Here is a 17,738-nt window from a genome sequence, read left to right as displayed (position 1 = left end):
ATATATATATATATATATATATATATATATATATATATATATATATATATATAATCTTTTCTGGTATTTTGAAATAAAGGCAATGGTTGTGCCTTGAGCTGAAAGCTTCAATATCCTCTCAAGCTGAAGGATTCTAACACAAAAGTAATTGTTACAATTTGTGAGCTGAGGTCAAATTTCAATGGCCTACTAAGCCTGAAGGATTTAGGGTAGTGGTTGTTGGCACAATGATGGAATGGATGTTTCATCTTCTACCTCAATAGTCACAGTCATAGCAACAGACAGGGAGACTCTGTATCCCAGGGAAGGCGGGAGGGAAGAGGCTAGAGAAAAATAAAACAAATACTAGATTTGGAATCAGGAAATCTGGACATTCACCAGTGTAATGTATGTGTAATAATAATGGTATAATGGCAATGGAAATTTGAAGATATTACCCTGCCCCCTAATAGACTGAATGTAATCACATGGAGCCTGTGACAGGAGGAGTTTGCTGAATGGTGGAGCAAAGTCCAAAGGAAGCTGGGAGTCAGAGCAGCTAGACAGTAGGAGAGAGAGGACACACCCCAGGGAGACAGTTAGGCTTGTGAGTAAATGTTGGCTTGTGGGAAGGCTAAAGGATGCCGTGGCTCTCTGTGCTGTTATGATTTATTAACTTCTTTGCTACTATGTTGGAATCAGCTTACTGGTTTTGGGATTCATCTGGTGTCTGAATAAATGTTTTGCTTCTGTCTTCTATATAGAGAGTCAGTTATTTATATATATATATATATATATATATATATATATATATATATATTTTTTTTTTTTTAAGCAATCAGGGTTAAGTAACTTGCTCAAGGTTACACGGCCAGGTGTTTCTGGGTGGGTGCTAAGTATCTGAGCCCGGGATTCGATCTCCAGGTCGTTCTGACACTGGAGCCAGTGTGCTACCTGGCCGCCCCGAGTCAGTTATATTTTGCAATTGAACACTATGCCATCATATTTACAGTGGCCATCAGTGCTGTGAATATTGTGTTGGCACTACTTGGTGAAAAGGTTGGTATTGCAAAATATCAGACCTCTATTTGAAGGCAGAAAGGATTTAGGAGAAGAAATGGCTATCCCAGGATGGAAGGATTTACCTTATTCCTCCCTAGCAAGAGAGTGGGCTAAAAGTACAGGGGTCTGTGAAGACTGAGGGGTTTAGTATTAGGTGGATAGGCAAGTGAGAACTATCCCTACAGATCTTCTTGAATCATTGTTTCCAAGTTTGTCGCACCTTCAGGTAGAATAGGAAATTGGTCCCAACTGAGATTAAAGAAATATACAGACAAGACTACAGACCCCATATCAATCTGACTATATATTGAAAAAATGGATGAAATACTGTCACCAGGGCATTGATAGATACTGGGTAGAGACCTTCCTTATTTATGGGAACCCTGGTAAAGTCAAGGATGGAACTCCATCACAGGACTGGGAGGGGCTGAAATATTAGTCAGACAAGTCAAACTAATGATAAAAATTGGACAATTACCTAAGAAAGAATATACTGTAGTTATTATGCCCATTCCTGAATACATCATTGGAATAAATATATTGAGAGGCATGAGTCTGAATTTACCTGAAGGAAGATACCAATTTGTAGTAAGGAAGTAGGAATTAATACAGTTTTAATAGGAAAAATAAAAATGAACCCAATCACTTTACCTGAACCTTCTGAAGTAATTACTTTAAAGCAGTGTTGTGTGCCAGGTGGGCAAGATGAAATTACCAAAAGTATAAAGGAATATGTTGAAACGGAGTGTTACTCCCTATACCCACACAATGGAATAATCCTGTCTGGTCAGTATGAAAATCAGATGGGATGTGGAGAATGACAGTGGATTATAGACAATTGAATAAGGTGGCTCCTCCCTTGCATGCTGCTGTTCTAGATACTGTTACCTTAATAGAAAGGATCCAGAAAATATGATGAGACTTGGTATGCAGTTATTGATTTAGCCAATGCTTTCTCTATAATCCCAATAGACTCTAAACAATGGGACCAGTTTGCTTTCACTTGGCAGGGCAGACAATATACTTTAATCTGCTTGCTACAAGGATATCTGCATATCCCCACTATTTGTCAAAGGATTGTGACTGAACATTTGGATGAATTAAAGCTACCTGGTATACAGCTTACCCACTATATTGATGATATCATGATGCAGAGAAAAAATGTAAAAGAAGTAGAGAAGAGTTTGACACTTTTAATTGAGCATATGAAAAGCAAAAGGTGGGAAATTAATGCTGCAAAGATTCAAGCACCAGCTCAAAATGTAAAATTTTGGGGTATACAATGGAATAAGGGCTTCAAGAGATTCTTCCACAAGCCCAACAAAAGATTTAGGATTGGGGCAGCTAGGTGGAGCAGTGAGTAAAGCGCCGGCCCCGGAGTCAGGACGACCCAAGTTCGGTCCCGGCCTCAGACACTTAACACCCACACAAAATAACTAGCCGGGTAACCTTGGGTAAGTTACCTAACCCCAATTGCCCTCCAAAAAGAAAAAAAAAAGATTTAGGATTACTTCCCCCTCTGGACCACTGGTTCTTTATTTATAAAATGAGAAGGTTGGACAGTGGTTGTTAAGGACCTTTCTAGTTATAAATCCTATCCTCTCTTAACTCACATACTCTAGATATTTTCTTCCTTTCCGGGGCTATTATGCAAATGTCCTGTGACCCTTTATACTAATTGAGTACATATGTGTGTATACATACACATACATATGTAAGAATAGATAAATATATAGATCAATAGATGGACAGAAAGATAGATGGATAGATAGATGTGTTTATTTACATAGACACAGCCCTTCTTCCCATCTCCTTCCCACTCTACTGTAAGAAAATTTAGCATAAGAATATTTTAGGATCAGAGCTCGAAGAGATATTTGATCATTTACTCCAACACTCTCATTTTACCAATGAGGAAACTGAGGTCCATTGAGCAGCATTGATTTGCATAGGGTCACAAAAAATATGACAGCTTTAGAAAACTAATAGTAAGGGGACTGCTATTTGCATTACAAAGGGATTCTTTGTTTTACAAAAAAAAAGATTCAGTGGAGTGTTCTTTCAAATAAGCACTCCCTTAAATAAAATATGATTTCATTGATAGCTATTTGATTTACCCTAAGCATGTCAGGAATATGGTTATTGAATTGAGCAAGGTAAGCTTGTGCTTTCCCTCCTCCTCCATGTGTTATCTACATCGGTCAGCAGAGTCCAGAGGCCCTGCCCACTTTCCCCCCTATTTCTTTCTGGATTCCCTTCTCTGTACATGTGCCAATAGAGGGCTTCTCTTTCCCTCCTCCCAGGCATTGAGAATGCCAGTGACATCGCTCTTTACTCTGGATTGGGAGCAGCAATCATCGCTGTGGCAGTTCTGGTCGTTGGAGTAACCCTCTACAGACGGAGCCAGAGCGACTATGGGGTGGACGTCATTGACTCCTCTGCACTGACAGGTGGCTTCCAGACCTTCAACTTCAAAACAGTCCGTCAAGGTCAGCGACGAGGGCCTTCCTGACAAGTCCTCCTCAGAGCCATAGGCTACGTTCTCACTAGAGCCTCAGATCATGTTGTTGCTCTGGTGTGAATGTAGCTGATGGGACTGAGAGTGGCCACCAAATTGTCATCACCTACTAGGAGACCAGGCTCCTTCTAGCGGCAATGCGTCAGTGTCCTCTGTCACTGTACAAGCATGCAAAATTGGGAACTTGCTGCCAAAAATGAAGAAATAAGGAGCCATGACCAATTTAATCATTTGTTAATCGATCAGTTTGCAATTTTGGCTTCTAAGTAACTTATTTAGACACAGCATAGTATAGCAGATAGAGAGCTAGCCTTGAAGCCAGAAAGATCCAGGTTCAAGTCCTGTTGCTTACACAAACTAGCTGGGTGACCTTGAAAGAAGAAACTCTTTTAGTCTTTCAATTCTCTAGGCTCAGTTCTCTTTAAGGCTTTAAGTTGCAGATAAAGGTGTCAAAATGCATTCAAAAAAGCAATTTCCTGCCCCAGGGATCTCCTTATACCAATGAAATCACAAATCCAGTTCTCTGTCCCTATAGAATATACAAATTAGCTCAAGGCCTAGGCTCCCATAAAAGAATCCTCTAAGATGACATTAAGTCAGTGAGAGGACTTTACAGGTCTTGTGATGGGTCATTTCCTCATGGAGGAAATGGAATCCTCAATCATAACCAACTCTCAACTATCTCCAAATCAGCAAAACAGACTTTTTTTTTCCTTTTTTGGTAGGTAAAAGGAAATTGATTTTGTTGAAACAAAACAATAATCATATCCAAAGCAGAAGGCTATTTGTTTTCTTTCCTATGAGCCAAAGCTGGAACTAATGGAGCAGATAAGAATGAAGCATACATATATGTGCATGTACACACATATATACATATATGCTGATTCCATTTCTCCCTCCCTACAAAAGTATTGATCAAAAGGATGGTTCTAGCCTCTATTCACCCAAATGAGTTTATGTTTGAAAGGGGCTCCTGAGCGGGGACTAATTACTGCAACAGCCTCAGATCGGAGAAGGGAAGCATCAAACAGTCTTTATGTATATACACACATACATGCATACACATATGTACATATATACATGTTTAATAATAATATAATATGCATATAAAAATACTATTTTGGGATAATGATGAGGTCTCTTTCTCAAGGACATGACATTTTGTCTTCTTCTTCCCCTTCAGTATCATTGTCTTTCTGTTTTCTATTGAATGCTGAGACCTTCTGTGGCCCAGGGTAAGCAAAAGAAGGCAGCATGGGATAGTATAAGTAGCACTAGAAGGTTTTAGGCTTGAATCATGACATTTATCTCCTGTGTGACCTTGGATAAGTTACTTTCCCCAAGTCTCTTTCCTCATTATTAAAATGAGGAAGATCAATTAGATTATCTTTAAAATTCCTTTCAGATCCAAATCTTATGATCCCATGAGAGTACAAACAGCCTGATAGAGACTGAACAAAAATAAGCATTTGGAGGAAAGACCCAGGGCAGACTGGTATATTAAATGAGGAGATCATATCACATCGAAAAAAGGACTCATTCCCCCCCCCCCCCGACACACACACACAAACTATATTCTATTATGATTCTTTGCAATAAAATGTGCTCCATGCTTCATGTATTGGTTCTTGTGGGCATTTGGTTTTATAATGAATTTTTAAAATTATTGTTTTTATGTTTTATAGCCATTTCAAAACTTTATCACAGCAATACACAAAACAACACTGTGCCTCTTCTGTGAATTGTGACTCTTTGGAAAATGTTTGGTTTTCATAGAATTCAGAGCCCAATTCAGAAGCAAATTCTAACCCTTTTATTTCACACATGAGTAAACTGAGAGGAAAATATGCTTCAGTGAGAGTCAGAGGACCAAAAATCAGGTCCCAATTGTGTATATGACTGACCGAATAATTTGGTCAGGGTCACACAATTAGTAAGCAGTAAGTAAGATCTTCAAACCTTCCAATTTGTGATCTTTCCACCTAATTGTGCTGCCAGGGTTGATGTTTATGCCCACTTTAGAACTATTTTAAAATGCAGTTTTCTAAAAATTCCATTAAACTTTTCCATTGCCATCCACATAGTTTGTAGATAATTTCAAATTCCACTTATAAAAAAAAGGACACTGTTCCTCTGTCATTGGTAGATGCTGTGATGATGGTTCCTGGCAGGTGAGAAGTGAGAAGGCTTAAATAAAATATAAGAGCCCAGAGGCTAAAGATAAATAGCTTTTTGGGAAGAGATGATAAGGGTAACCTGGTGAACTGTCCCTTGCTGAGCTCAAGACAAGTTGTCAGTTAACTCTCTTTAGCAGATTGCATCGCATAACAGACAATTTCCATCTGAAACCAAAGTCATCTTCCATTTCAGCGTTGTCTGAGCTGGAAGAAATGTCTCACTACTTCCTTTCCCCAAAAGCAAGTGAGGGGGTTGTTAGTTAAACTCCAAAAAAAAAAAATGAACTTGTGAAGTTCTGACAACAGTAATTTCAGATTAAAAATAATAACAATAAAGCTAGGAGCATTGATGGCACCAGACCCTGCTAGAAGCTACCCCTTTAAGACTATAACCAATTTTTCTTCAGACTGTGGCCATTTTTCCATTTCTTCTTCCCTACAAAGGCACTAAGAAAAAGCAAGGCTCCAACCTCTATTCACCCAAACTAGTTTGTGTTTGAGACAGACTCCTGGGTAGGGCCCAAGTGCTGCAACAGCCTCAAGCAGGAGAAGGGAAGCATCAAGCAATCTTTAGATCTACAACATTGTTTCATCTCATTTGGCTCATATTCCTCTGTGATTCTGGTTTCTGAGAGCATCAGAACAGGGGGTGAAAGAAGTCGGGGTTATGGGTGTCCCGCTGGCTTTCAGACAAATTATGACAATAGACGAGAGAAAGGGGGAAAAACACATTAGAAGCTGATATACTTTGTCCTGGAATTGCAGCATTTTCAAAATATCCTGCTTTGAAGAATTTTGTCAGGCCCCAAAGGAAAATTATTTAATGCGGTCTCTGTTTCAATTTAAGATGTCACATTGACGGACTGGAAACAGTATTGTGGGAGAGGTTGGGAACAGGGAGGAAGGGTTATTTTGTTATTTACTAATACATGAAATTACTTCATCACAAAACTGTATCACAGCACTTCCTTTTAATATTTGGCTTTGAAAACATTCTTGAACTGGAATGGATGACAGTTTCCAATTCCCTTTCTGTCTCTTTCTTTCCACCCTCCCTCCCTCCTTCCCTACCTTCCTCTTTATCTCCCTCTCTCCCTTCCTTCCTTCCCTTCTTCCTTCCTTCCTTCCTTCCCTCCTTCCTTCCTTTTCTTTCTTTTTTCTCTTTTCTCCTTCCTTCCTTCCTTCCTTCCTTCCTTCCTTCCTTCCTTCCTTCCTTCCTTCCTTCCTTCCTTCCTTCCTTCCTTCCTTCCTTCCTTCCTTCCTTCCTTCCTTTCTTTTCCTTTTGAAAAGATTGCCTTCTCCTTGGTTTTGAGGAAAAAACAAAGACATCTAAGTTTTTTTGGATGTCATTCCCATTCATGAGATGCATGGGGTTTGTCTTGGCCACACCATGTGCATTTTCACACTCTGTTAATTAGTATACCAGGGTAGCTCTCTGGAAATGAATTCTGAGAGTCTATCTGGAGTTGATGCTTTCTGCCTCAATCTTGATCTGGTCACCGTGGTTACATTTCTTCACCCAACTCTTGCAATGTCCCAGTGTTCCAGGTTAATGCGTGTGGAACTGATGGAGCTTTGGGTTGTAAACAACTCTGCCAAATCATCATGCCCTGTCATTTTAAAAGAATAGATGTTATCTTCCTCCTGGAACTGGGTTTTTAATTAATCCTTTTTATTTTCATTCTTCCTTTCCTGTTAAAATAATAGCGATAATAATACCTGAATTATTGGCTTGAAAGAGAACCAGAAGCATTTGTTGCCCCCTCCACTCCATCCCCATTTTGAAATTGCTTACTGACAGAGCCAATTCTCTTTTTTTCAAAGCCCCTGATCTCTAATGACCAGCTTGTTGCTCCTTCTCCAATTACTCAGAATGAATGTGGGTAGCTTGATCTGTTGGAAGGAACTGCTGGATGTGTAAAGGTTTGTGCTGATTTAGTAGAGACAGATGTAAAGCGGTAAGGTAAAAGTCCTGTGGTTTCAGAGTGACAGATCAATTTTCTCTTGCCAGGCAATTCGCTCCTTTTGAATTCTTCCATGCAACCTGACCTGACAGTGAGCCGAACCTACAGTGGGCCCATCTGCCTACAGGACCCCCTGGACAAGGAACTCATGACAGAGTCTTCACTCTTTAACCCATTGTCGGACATCAAGGTCAAAGTTCAGAGCTCATTCATGGTTTCCCTGGGAGTATCAGAACGAGCAGAGTATCATGGCAAGACCCACTCTGGGACATTTCCCCATGGGAATACCAGAGGTTTTAATACAATACATCCCAGGAATAAAACCCCCTACATCCAGAATCTCTCATCACTCCCCAGCAGAACGGAGTTGAGGACCACTGGTGTTTTTGGCCATCTGGGAGGGCGTCTAGTGATGCCAAATACAGGTATGATATGATTCATATGTTATATATTTCAGGGCAAGATAAGAGCAAGATGCCAAGTCATTTGTCTCAGATAATGTGGGTGGTAGAATAAATGCTGGCCGTATGATCTAGAAGACTTGGATCCCAAATATTCCTAAAATATTTAGTAACTATGTAGCCATGGTCAAGTCAGTTAATATCTATAGATTGAAATTTCTTCATCTGTAAAATCAGAATAAAACCTTCACCCATGTTTAAGGGCTATTGTGAGGCTTAAATGAAATCATTTAAACCACCTTTCGTTCTTTAAACCACAATATCAGTTACTCCTCTTTTTGAAGTTACTATTATCCCCTTAACAAAGCTGCAGAAATAGTCACAAAGAGCCCACTTGAGTCAGCAAAAGAACCAAGTTATAGTTCCTACTATTCCAGAATCAAAGAATCACAAAACCACAGAATTTGATAGTTGGAAGGGCCATCTAATCTAACCCATTAGGATAAAGGAAGCCCTACTATAACATACCCGACAAATAGCCATTTTAATCCCTTCAGTGAGTTTCCCTGGTACTTGAATACAAACACAAGGAAGAAAGTTTATGGATAACTAGATTAACAATTTGAAGCTGGGGGCATAGAGGGGTCCCTAGAGTTTAAATATTATTCAGTTTCATTTCACAGCCTACTGGAAGAAAGTACAAAGAATATCTTTTTTCAGCACTCAAACATGGAAATAAGAGGAAGGAAAGAAGCATTTATATAGCACCACTTATATGTGGTTGTTCATCCTTTATTCTTGAAGAAGACCAATAACATCACCTCACTCTCTCCTCCTAAGTTATTAAAATTCACTGGCAAGACAAAAGTCAAGAAAACTGTGGGTAACTTTGGGTTTCCCAGGTCTCAATTTGTCAGAGGGAACACCCATTCACAATGACTAAGGGCTAGATAAGAATTGAGACAAAAGATGACCTAATTTACCATTACAAAAATATCAGTTTTGCAGGTGAAGACTCTCAAAGTTTTGCATCAGAACAGAAAACAGTAGCCATTTGTACTTATTCTAAGTCTTCAGAACCTAAACAATAAGTCACTGAGACTTGGGCTGGGTACTGTTTTTGGCCATACAATGAAAGCCAGAGTGATTTGAATACTGCTCCATTTGAAACAAAATGGGCTTTTTTAAAGCCTCCTCCCCCCCCCCCCAGCTGTAATTCAAGATATTCATAAATGAAGACTGCATAGTACAAAAGGTAAATTGTTCCAGCTTTTGGAAAAAAATATAAAACAAAAGCCCTTTATAAATAATGTCTCATTTGATACTCACAATGACCCAGGGAGGTAGGTGGCTACTATTATTAATACAATTTACAATCAGGAAATTGAGCTAGTCACAGGTTAATGACATGACCAAGGTCACATACCTAGTAAGGGTTTGAGTTCATACTTGAACTCAAGTCTCCATGACTTCAGGCACAGAGCTGCATCTACTGCACCACTAGTTGCCTCTAATAGCCAACTAGATGATGATTAAAGGTAGCATACACTTCTAAGGGACTTAATTACACAACACTCAAAGTTTAATTTGATCAATAGCTAATATAATAAATACAGCCAGGCACCCAACAACTTGATGTGACATCACATCCTAATCAGTACAAATAAGGATCCATTGTAAAGCTGTTTGGGATAGAGGCTTTGTTTCTGGGCTATCTTTATGGGAATAATTTGTTTTGTGTTTATAGGTTTGCTTGTTTATTTGAAGGCTAAATGTCTTAATAGTTTAAACATTTTGAGCCTCCTGATTTGAGATCAATACTACAATGATCTTATTTCAATGGCTTAAGCCACATGTTAGAAGTCCAAGACCCAAGTTAGATAGTCAGTGGCAGTTAGAACTCTTTCCTCATTCTTCGGTTCAGAAAATGAAGAAAGGAACTGAATGATTGCTCAGTTTCCTGCTGAAAAGAGAGTTCACTCAAATGCAAGTTTTATTAAATACTAAGTTAACATCAGATAGAGGCCAATAGGCCCACCTTCCTGCAGCATATTTCTCAAAACTAATGTGAAACTAACCTTTTTTTTTTTTTTTGGCATCAGGTATTTTAACAGGACTGACCTGTTGCCACCAGACCAACTAATTGGACACCTTTGGAGGCCAGTGGTCTTTTCTCAGGGAGACAAGGATTTGATTTCAAAACAGTTCCACTAAATGGAAGGAGTGTTTTCAGAGTGTCTAGCAAGACACTTGGGCACTTAAGCACTTGGAAGGATGTGGCTCGGCAAGAATGACTTGGGCAAGAAAGGAAGCTCAAAGGACAGTATTTAGAAGGCAGAAATGAAAATAACTGACACCTTCCCAGTACTTTACAGTTTGCCAAGTATTTGGCCATGTAATTTAACTTCACAGCAGCACCCTATGAAGTTAGTACTATAGTTATTATAATCCCTCTTTTTCCAAAAGGGAGACAGAGGGTCAGGGAGAATAAATAATTTGTGGGTGGTCACAGAGCCCACGTCCAAGGCACCCAGTGAATCGATCTTCCTGATATTGTATCCAATATTCTGGCCACTATGTCACACTGACTGAAATATTCTCTGGGGTGCTAAAGCAGTCAAGAAATAAAGCCAATGCAATTCAATACACAAATAGATTTTTCTCATCCGTATTCTCAAATTTTATTTTAAAAAGCAGAATAATCTCATGCATTTTGAAAGCATTTGCTATGCAAAATTATGAAATATAAATGCTAATTTTTAGGTTATTGTTATTCCTTAAAATTAAGGCTTTCTAAATATTCTTCCTGTGAAGTTGTCCTCTTAGAGTAGCATAGAGACCACCTTTGGTCACAGAAGGTCATACCAACTGATCACGAACTTTCACAGGTCCTAAGAAGCTAAAAGAGTTTCGAGTACAGGGCTGTATGTCTGTCTTTAGAGGACCAGCTTAGCTAAGTGCAGAGAGAGAGGAGTAAACTCCAAAAGGCTGTCTACCACTTGTCCATAGTAATTCATAGGAAAAGACCTCTGATCTATGTCAGTCGACAAAATACCAACACTGATGAAATCATGGATGTCAAAAGAATTAAAGCTAATATAATAGGATTCTTTGTGGGGGCTAGGTCATTCAGAATGGTTACTTAATATTCTTTGATGGTTTTATAGAATGGCAACTAAATCACATACTTTGTAAACTCTAAAGAGCTTTTAAAATGTGAGTTCTTATACATTTTTGGGGTGGGAGAAATGTTTCCATTTGTTTGTTTATGGGGAAGCTATACTTTCCTGATCAGAACGTGGTGGAATAGCACTGATAATGGAAACTTCTTTAGGGAGAGTTAAGCATCAAGTTATCAATTGCTGCCTTAAGAAACAAAGCAGGGGCAACAAGGTGGCACAATGGACTGGCCCTGGAGTCCAGAGGACTTGAGTTCAAATCCAGCCTCAGACACTTATTAGTTGTATAACCCTGGGCAGTCACTTAACTCTGATTCCCTCAAAAAAAAGAAAGAAAGAAAAAAAAAAAGGAAGCAAAGCAGTGCTTTGTATAATGGCCATTCTCTCTATAGAAGACATTCTACCACCATGATTAACTTGTACATTTAGTAGGATGGATAGGAAGACGGAAAGAAAATAATCATAACTCACCTGTACATAGCATTTTCCTCAAAACAGCCCTAAGTTAGTACAAATATCATCATCCCCATTTTAACACATAGACCAGGCATGTTAATTAGTGTATTCCGTTGTTTTGTTTTGTTTTTCTTGAGGGGAAAAGGCTAGGCAATTGGGGTTAAGTGTCTTGCCCAAGGTCACACAGCTAGTAAACTTGTCCAGTGTCTGAGACTGGATTTGGACTCAGATCCTCCTGACTCGGGGGCGGTGCTCTATTCACTGTGCCACCTAGCTGCGCCAGTTAGTATAGTTTTTAAAGAATAATTTTACTGTATTTCCTATCTGTCCAAATTCACTATAAATACAAATAATTACAAACAGGTATTTTACTTAGAAATAAAATAGATTTTTAAAATGCATTGATTTAATTGATGCATCTTGGTCATGTGAACCACTCCTAAATTTCTATCCTTAAAGGTAAGGATACCAACTGTCAGAGAGGATAAGAAACTTTCTAATGGCCATATAACTACTAAACATTTGAAGTGTTTTTGATCACAGATCCCCTGGATTCAAGTCCATGGCTCTTATGGAGCTGACTTTCAGTTATAAAACTGTTTATTGAGATAAATCTGAAATACTCAAAATTCCCTTTAGGATTTATAAATTCAGGCAAAATTTCAGGATGAATATAAATGACACTTCAGTCTTAAACTGGGAATTACATATCACATAGACTTTGTAAAAGTTTTCACTTTATTATTCAAGAAGAGATAACCTCATCAGTTATGAGAAGTCTAATCTAGAGAACCCTGTGGGGTACACCATGTTTTGTTTTGTTTTTGTTTTTCCTGCATTTGAGACATTTTGCTATGAAAAGGGGTCTTCATTGGTTATTCCTTTCTCATTGAGCCTCTAGGTATGTCTGAAAAGCAAATTTACAATAGATTATAAAATAGCAGCATCTAGCTCAATGAAATAAGATATTAAGACCTTTCTGTATTCAACCCTTCCTCATGTAAATGCTGGCATGCTGATATTCCTTTAGTCTTCCAAGGAGGAAGCAAATCACAGAACCAGTCTTTTCCAAGGAGAATTCTGAATCTCATTGTCCAATAAGGGATTGCTGCCTGTGTACCAACATGATGAACCAACCATCTATGGATAATGGGGGTATTTTCAGAACACCAATAAATTAAGCTGTCCTGTTGTTAAGGAGAGTTGAAGTATATAAATCAACTCTAAGGGATATATCACATAGAGAATTCTAGGTCAACCTAATTGGAGGAGAGTAAATGGCTGAGTGGTATGGTCACATCTCTGCCTTAAGTATTTTACACTCTACATAACAACAGGGGATTTGGCTTGTTGCAGACCACTTTATTTGGCAACTACATTTAAAGAAAAGTAGGACGGGGAAGAAGGAACTCAAAACGAGGCACCTAACTATGGCAATTATAGTTCTTGACACTGTTGACATTAAGGTCTGGTTTATAAATGGATCTCTCTGCCAAGAAGATGTAAGCAAGATTTAAATGTTCCTCATTCTTAGTGCCAGTGAAAGGCACTGATGATAACTAGCATGTTACTGAATAATACTCATAAATATGAATCGCAAATAACTTATTTTGTAATGAATCTCAGATTGCATGACTATACAGTGGCTAACAGGCTGATAGGAGTGTATTAGCAAAGGCTGCCATCTCTGGATTTAAATTACAATCACCAACCTGAAAGCTTTTCTGTGCTGTTGCCTTGCTTCTAATGGAATGAAAGGTAAGAACTACATTATTCAAGGAGGAAAGGAAGACACCACAGGGCTTTATTTTGTAAAGTTGTTTTTAATGCATAACCAGTTCATTTCTTTATATAAATGTGACAGTGTGTTAAAGAGAATCCCTGCCCTTCCCAGACTCTTATTTCTTGGTTGAGGTAGAAGATTTGCTTTAGAGCATCCAGAACAAGAGGGGAGGAAAAGCAAAATACTATGTAATGTAGGAATTGGATTGATTCCTTGTACAGCTTGTCCTGGCATTGTATTATTTTACCATGGTGAGACTCCTTGAGTTTTCCATTTGCCATTGAATTGGATAGTAGTTAAGGAATAAATACTTTTATTTCTTGGCTGAAGCTAAAGTTTTGCCTTAAAGCATCCAAGAAAAAAATAAGGAAGAAACATGCAAAATGCTAAATAAGAACTTAAGTAATGGTAGTTATCATTGCCCATACTGGTTTCTGTTGCCAAATCCAAGAAAAATTCTTGTAATATAAGCTTCAACATGATTTTTGGAAGAATCTATGGTTATTTGATATTACATTGTAGGAGCCGTGTATGGATATAGATATAAATGTGTGTGTATATATATGTATACATATGTATGTATATATATACATATATGTATGTATGTATATGTATGCTTGTGTGATGCTTCCTTTTTGATGCTGATGACCACCCCTCTTCCTCACCTTCACTCCCACTATGCCTTTTTGCTCTGTGCATTTTTTGTCCATGTCTTCCTATACAACAATCAAAGAGCATCTATGTTTGCCTTGTCCATTAGCATGACATGACTATTAATGTATCATTTGACCTACTTATTGACCTTCCTTCTCATGATAAAGCTAGCAAACCTCCTTTTTATACATATCCTCAATCATGTCTTCTCTGCTTCTCCTTACAGGGAAGTGATCATTTTACCCAGTCTCTATCTTTCTATTGTCCTTTAGGTTATTATTTGTTATTTTGAGTCTTCCAATATAGATATATTCTGAATTTCAAAGCCATATGGCTTTGATGGGAGACTCTTTGTAGTAAAGTGATATGCTTCTGCCCCCAAAATGGCTAAATGTATTAGATGATAATCTCATACAATGCTTTTCTTTTTTCCATATTGTTTGAAAGACTTTAGCCTTCCATTGATTATATAAACAAGTACTTCTTGCTAGTACCTCATCCCAGTAGTTCCCTAAATTAGATGACCATTTTAGCATAGTTTTTAGCAAAACTTTCATAGTTTTGATATAGATCAAACTCTTGACTGTTTTAGCTGACAAGTTCTAAGATTGAATGGATGTGGAGTTTCCTATTAGCAGGATTCTTGAACAATATTCATGGAGGTTAATGAGCTGATTCATTCCCTAACTTGGTTTGTTCTGTGATGCACGGTCTAGTACAATTATATGCGGTCACAGGCAGCACTATGGCCCACAATACTCCATAGTGCAGGGGGAACCAGATTAAGATGTAAATAAGAAATATTTAACACAATAATTAAAACACAGAGAACATAGATAATGTTAATATGCAGTTTTTTAAGTCAATATGCAGTTATTATTAATGTATATACAGTTTAGTGGCCCCATTTCTTTTTGAGTTTGAAGTTTGAATTTGAAAGCCAATGGTTTAGTGGTTTTAACAGTTCTTATAAAAAGAAGCCAATCCAACCATTTGTTTTCAAAAGAAGTCTTTTTCTTTTTTTTTAAACTTTCTCTTTCCTGTGTAACCCTTCTCAGTAATACTTTCTCCTGATAGTCCAGACCTCTGTGTACATTTGCAAAGTTCTGAGATATGGTGAACATTTGGTTCTTTGTCTTTTAGTTGAACACCAGCAACATGTCAACAAACTTTAGCATAATTGATAGACCTGGAAATAACCTTTGACCTTGCTCTATTTTAGGGGTGAGCTTACTCATACCACATGGAGCTATCCCTGAAGAGAATTCTTGGGAGATTTATATGTCCATCAACCAAGGTGAAGCCAGGTGAGAGATAAATAAAATGTGATGGTGCTGATATATTCAATAGGGAGTAGATATTCTCTGCTAGGGAATCTGAAATAATTCAAAGAATAGGACAGTGGGGGTGGCTGTAGGTGAGGGTGCTTAAGAAGTTCTGCTTCATAAGGAGGGAAGAACACTATCTAGAGGCGATGGGAAACCCAAGGAGAATGCAGGCATATAGAGCTTCCTATCTGTGACCATGGTAAGGGCAAGGTACTCAGGCCGAGCAATGAATTGATAGATATTGTTTCAAGCAGGTAATTTAGACCAAAACTGACTACATAGTATGTTTCTCACAAAAAAAGGAGATAGACAAACAGAAAGAGGGATTCAAAGACAGATAGACAGAGACATAGATACAGACAGACAGAAACAGATGCAGAGACAGAGAGATAGAGACAGAAACATAGAGAGAAAGACATGGAGGCAGATAGCAACAGAGATAGACAGTAACGGGAGAAGACAAAGACACAGACACAGAGACAGACAGAAAAAGAGACAAGAGAGGAACAAAAACAGACACATAGACAGACACAAAGACAGAGAACAATGCAGACAGAAAGAGGAAGAGACAGAGAGAGAAATGGAGAGAGAGAGAGAGAGAGTGAGAACAGAGAGAAGCTTATTTCTCCTTTAAAGCCCAAGAAAGTCAAAGACAGAGTGGAAACACTGAAATGATAGGTACTACAAAAATACATAAAATTATTAACCTCTGCCACCCTTCAAGGTCAGCAAGAGAATTTACTATAGGCTAGAAGAAACACTCCTCCAGTCCCCTTTCACTCACTAGATAAATTCAGTTTCAAGCTTTAAGCTTTCAGTTGTGGTAAATTCCAGCAGCAATTAGGAGAGCAAATACAAATCTTGTCCGATGCCATTTTAATGAAGGGGTGGGTTATTTTCTTTCTGCAACTATAATATTTGTGGAGACATTGCCTTTTTCTCCACACAAGATGAACCAAATTCCTCTTTAGGAAGCAATTTCTCTCATAAACTGGATATGTACCTCTGGCATTCTTAGTTATAGCATCTTGGTTATTTTAGAATAGACTTTTTTTTTATTGTTAGGAAAGAGCCCATGAAGGAAAAACACTTGAAGGAAAAACAGCCAGAGAAACAGATGGTTTTAACAGATTTTGATAGCTGTGCCCATAAAAGAATTTGTTGGTTCCCAATGGTTTTAACTTTCTGCACGACAGGGATTGTGAGGGATTGAGAGAAAGGCTCTACCAGTCAGTTGTTGCTGAGGCTGTTATGGGTTTTGTCGGTATGTTATACTAAGTTGGGCTCTCATGTTATTTCCTTAGGTCAGCAGAGCTAGATTCTTCACTCGGGCGCCTGAAAAAGGTGGTGGTGTCTTATAATCTCCATTTGGCAGATGGGAGAAACTGAGGCTCAGAGAGGTTTGAAGGGTTTGCTCAAAATCTCAGATAAGTCAGTTTACCAGACTTGAAAATAGGAATTCCCTGGGTGGGAAATCACCTCACATTCATTGTCATAGTTATTTTACATCAAAAATATACCTATGTAAGAATACAATCATAGTCAATTATGTTTATGCTTCCAGACTCATCATCTTGCAATTGTTTGTTTGCACATCTCATTGGGAAACAAGAATAAGGCAGAATCCTGAGACTTCCTCCTCATCGAATTTCACCTGTACCACCTTACTTTGAATCTGCCCTTTGCCAACCCCTCTCCCTTTACTCCAATCTAAAGTGCCTACATTTAGCTTTCTCCTTTCAGTATCATCACATATAGATCTCTACCCTGTCATGTATTTCAGCATACTTCCCATTTGCTAAGTCATTTTCTTCCTTATAATGGAAAGCCCACCTCAATTCCTCTCTCCTTTAATAAGCCAGTCCTTAAACTGGGTCATGGTAGCCATCCTTTAATAATCCATTGGCCATACATCAAACAGAATCCCATAAAAAATTATTCTAATGCATACGGATGGAGAATATCCTGAGATTTTAAAATGAAAGGATTCACCAAAACCAGGTGCACTGAAAGTCTAGCTGGCTTTAGTGTTGTCACCTTATAGAAAACCTTCAGCTCTGTGCACCCTTGTTTAATGGACCATGCTCATTCACCTTTTTCTAGTCCTGGCAGAGGCTGGGATTCACTTATCGAACAAGCAGTTTCATTACTGTTCACTCTGAAGTGAGTCGGCAAAAGGAGTTGATTGTTCTAGAAGTTAGATCTCTGAACTATGCCTTTCTCCATCTATCACATCA

The 17,738-nt window shown here is 38.4% G+C and overlaps 1 protein-coding gene across 1 annotated transcript in view; it reads left to right on the top strand.

Moving 5' to 3' along the window:
• Positions 1-17,738, top strand: part of UNC5D (unc-5 netrin receptor D) — a 794,598-nt gene that overhangs the window by 692,082 nt on the left and 84,778 nt on the right. The window contains exons 9-11 of the mRNA XM_069075933.1: positions 3,345-3,530; positions 7,748-8,125; positions 15,396-15,480. Coding sequence (XP_068932034.1) covers positions 3,345-3,530; positions 7,748-8,125; positions 15,396-15,480 — 649 coding nt within the window. The remainder of the gene's footprint in view (positions 1-3,344; positions 3,531-7,747; positions 8,126-15,395; positions 15,481-17,738) is intronic.

Source organism: Petaurus breviceps, unplaced genomic scaffold (assembly GCF_028583685.1).
Source record: "Petaurus breviceps papuanus isolate PSGF00001 unplaced genomic scaffold, PetGlider_PUasm1.0 90919, whole genome shotgun sequence".
Lineage (NCBI taxonomy): Eukaryota > Metazoa > Chordata > Mammalia > Diprotodontia > Petauridae > Petaurus > Petaurus breviceps.
The sequence above is the reverse complement of the archived record's forward strand: the minus strand, read 5'-3'. Positions and strand labels throughout refer to the sequence as shown.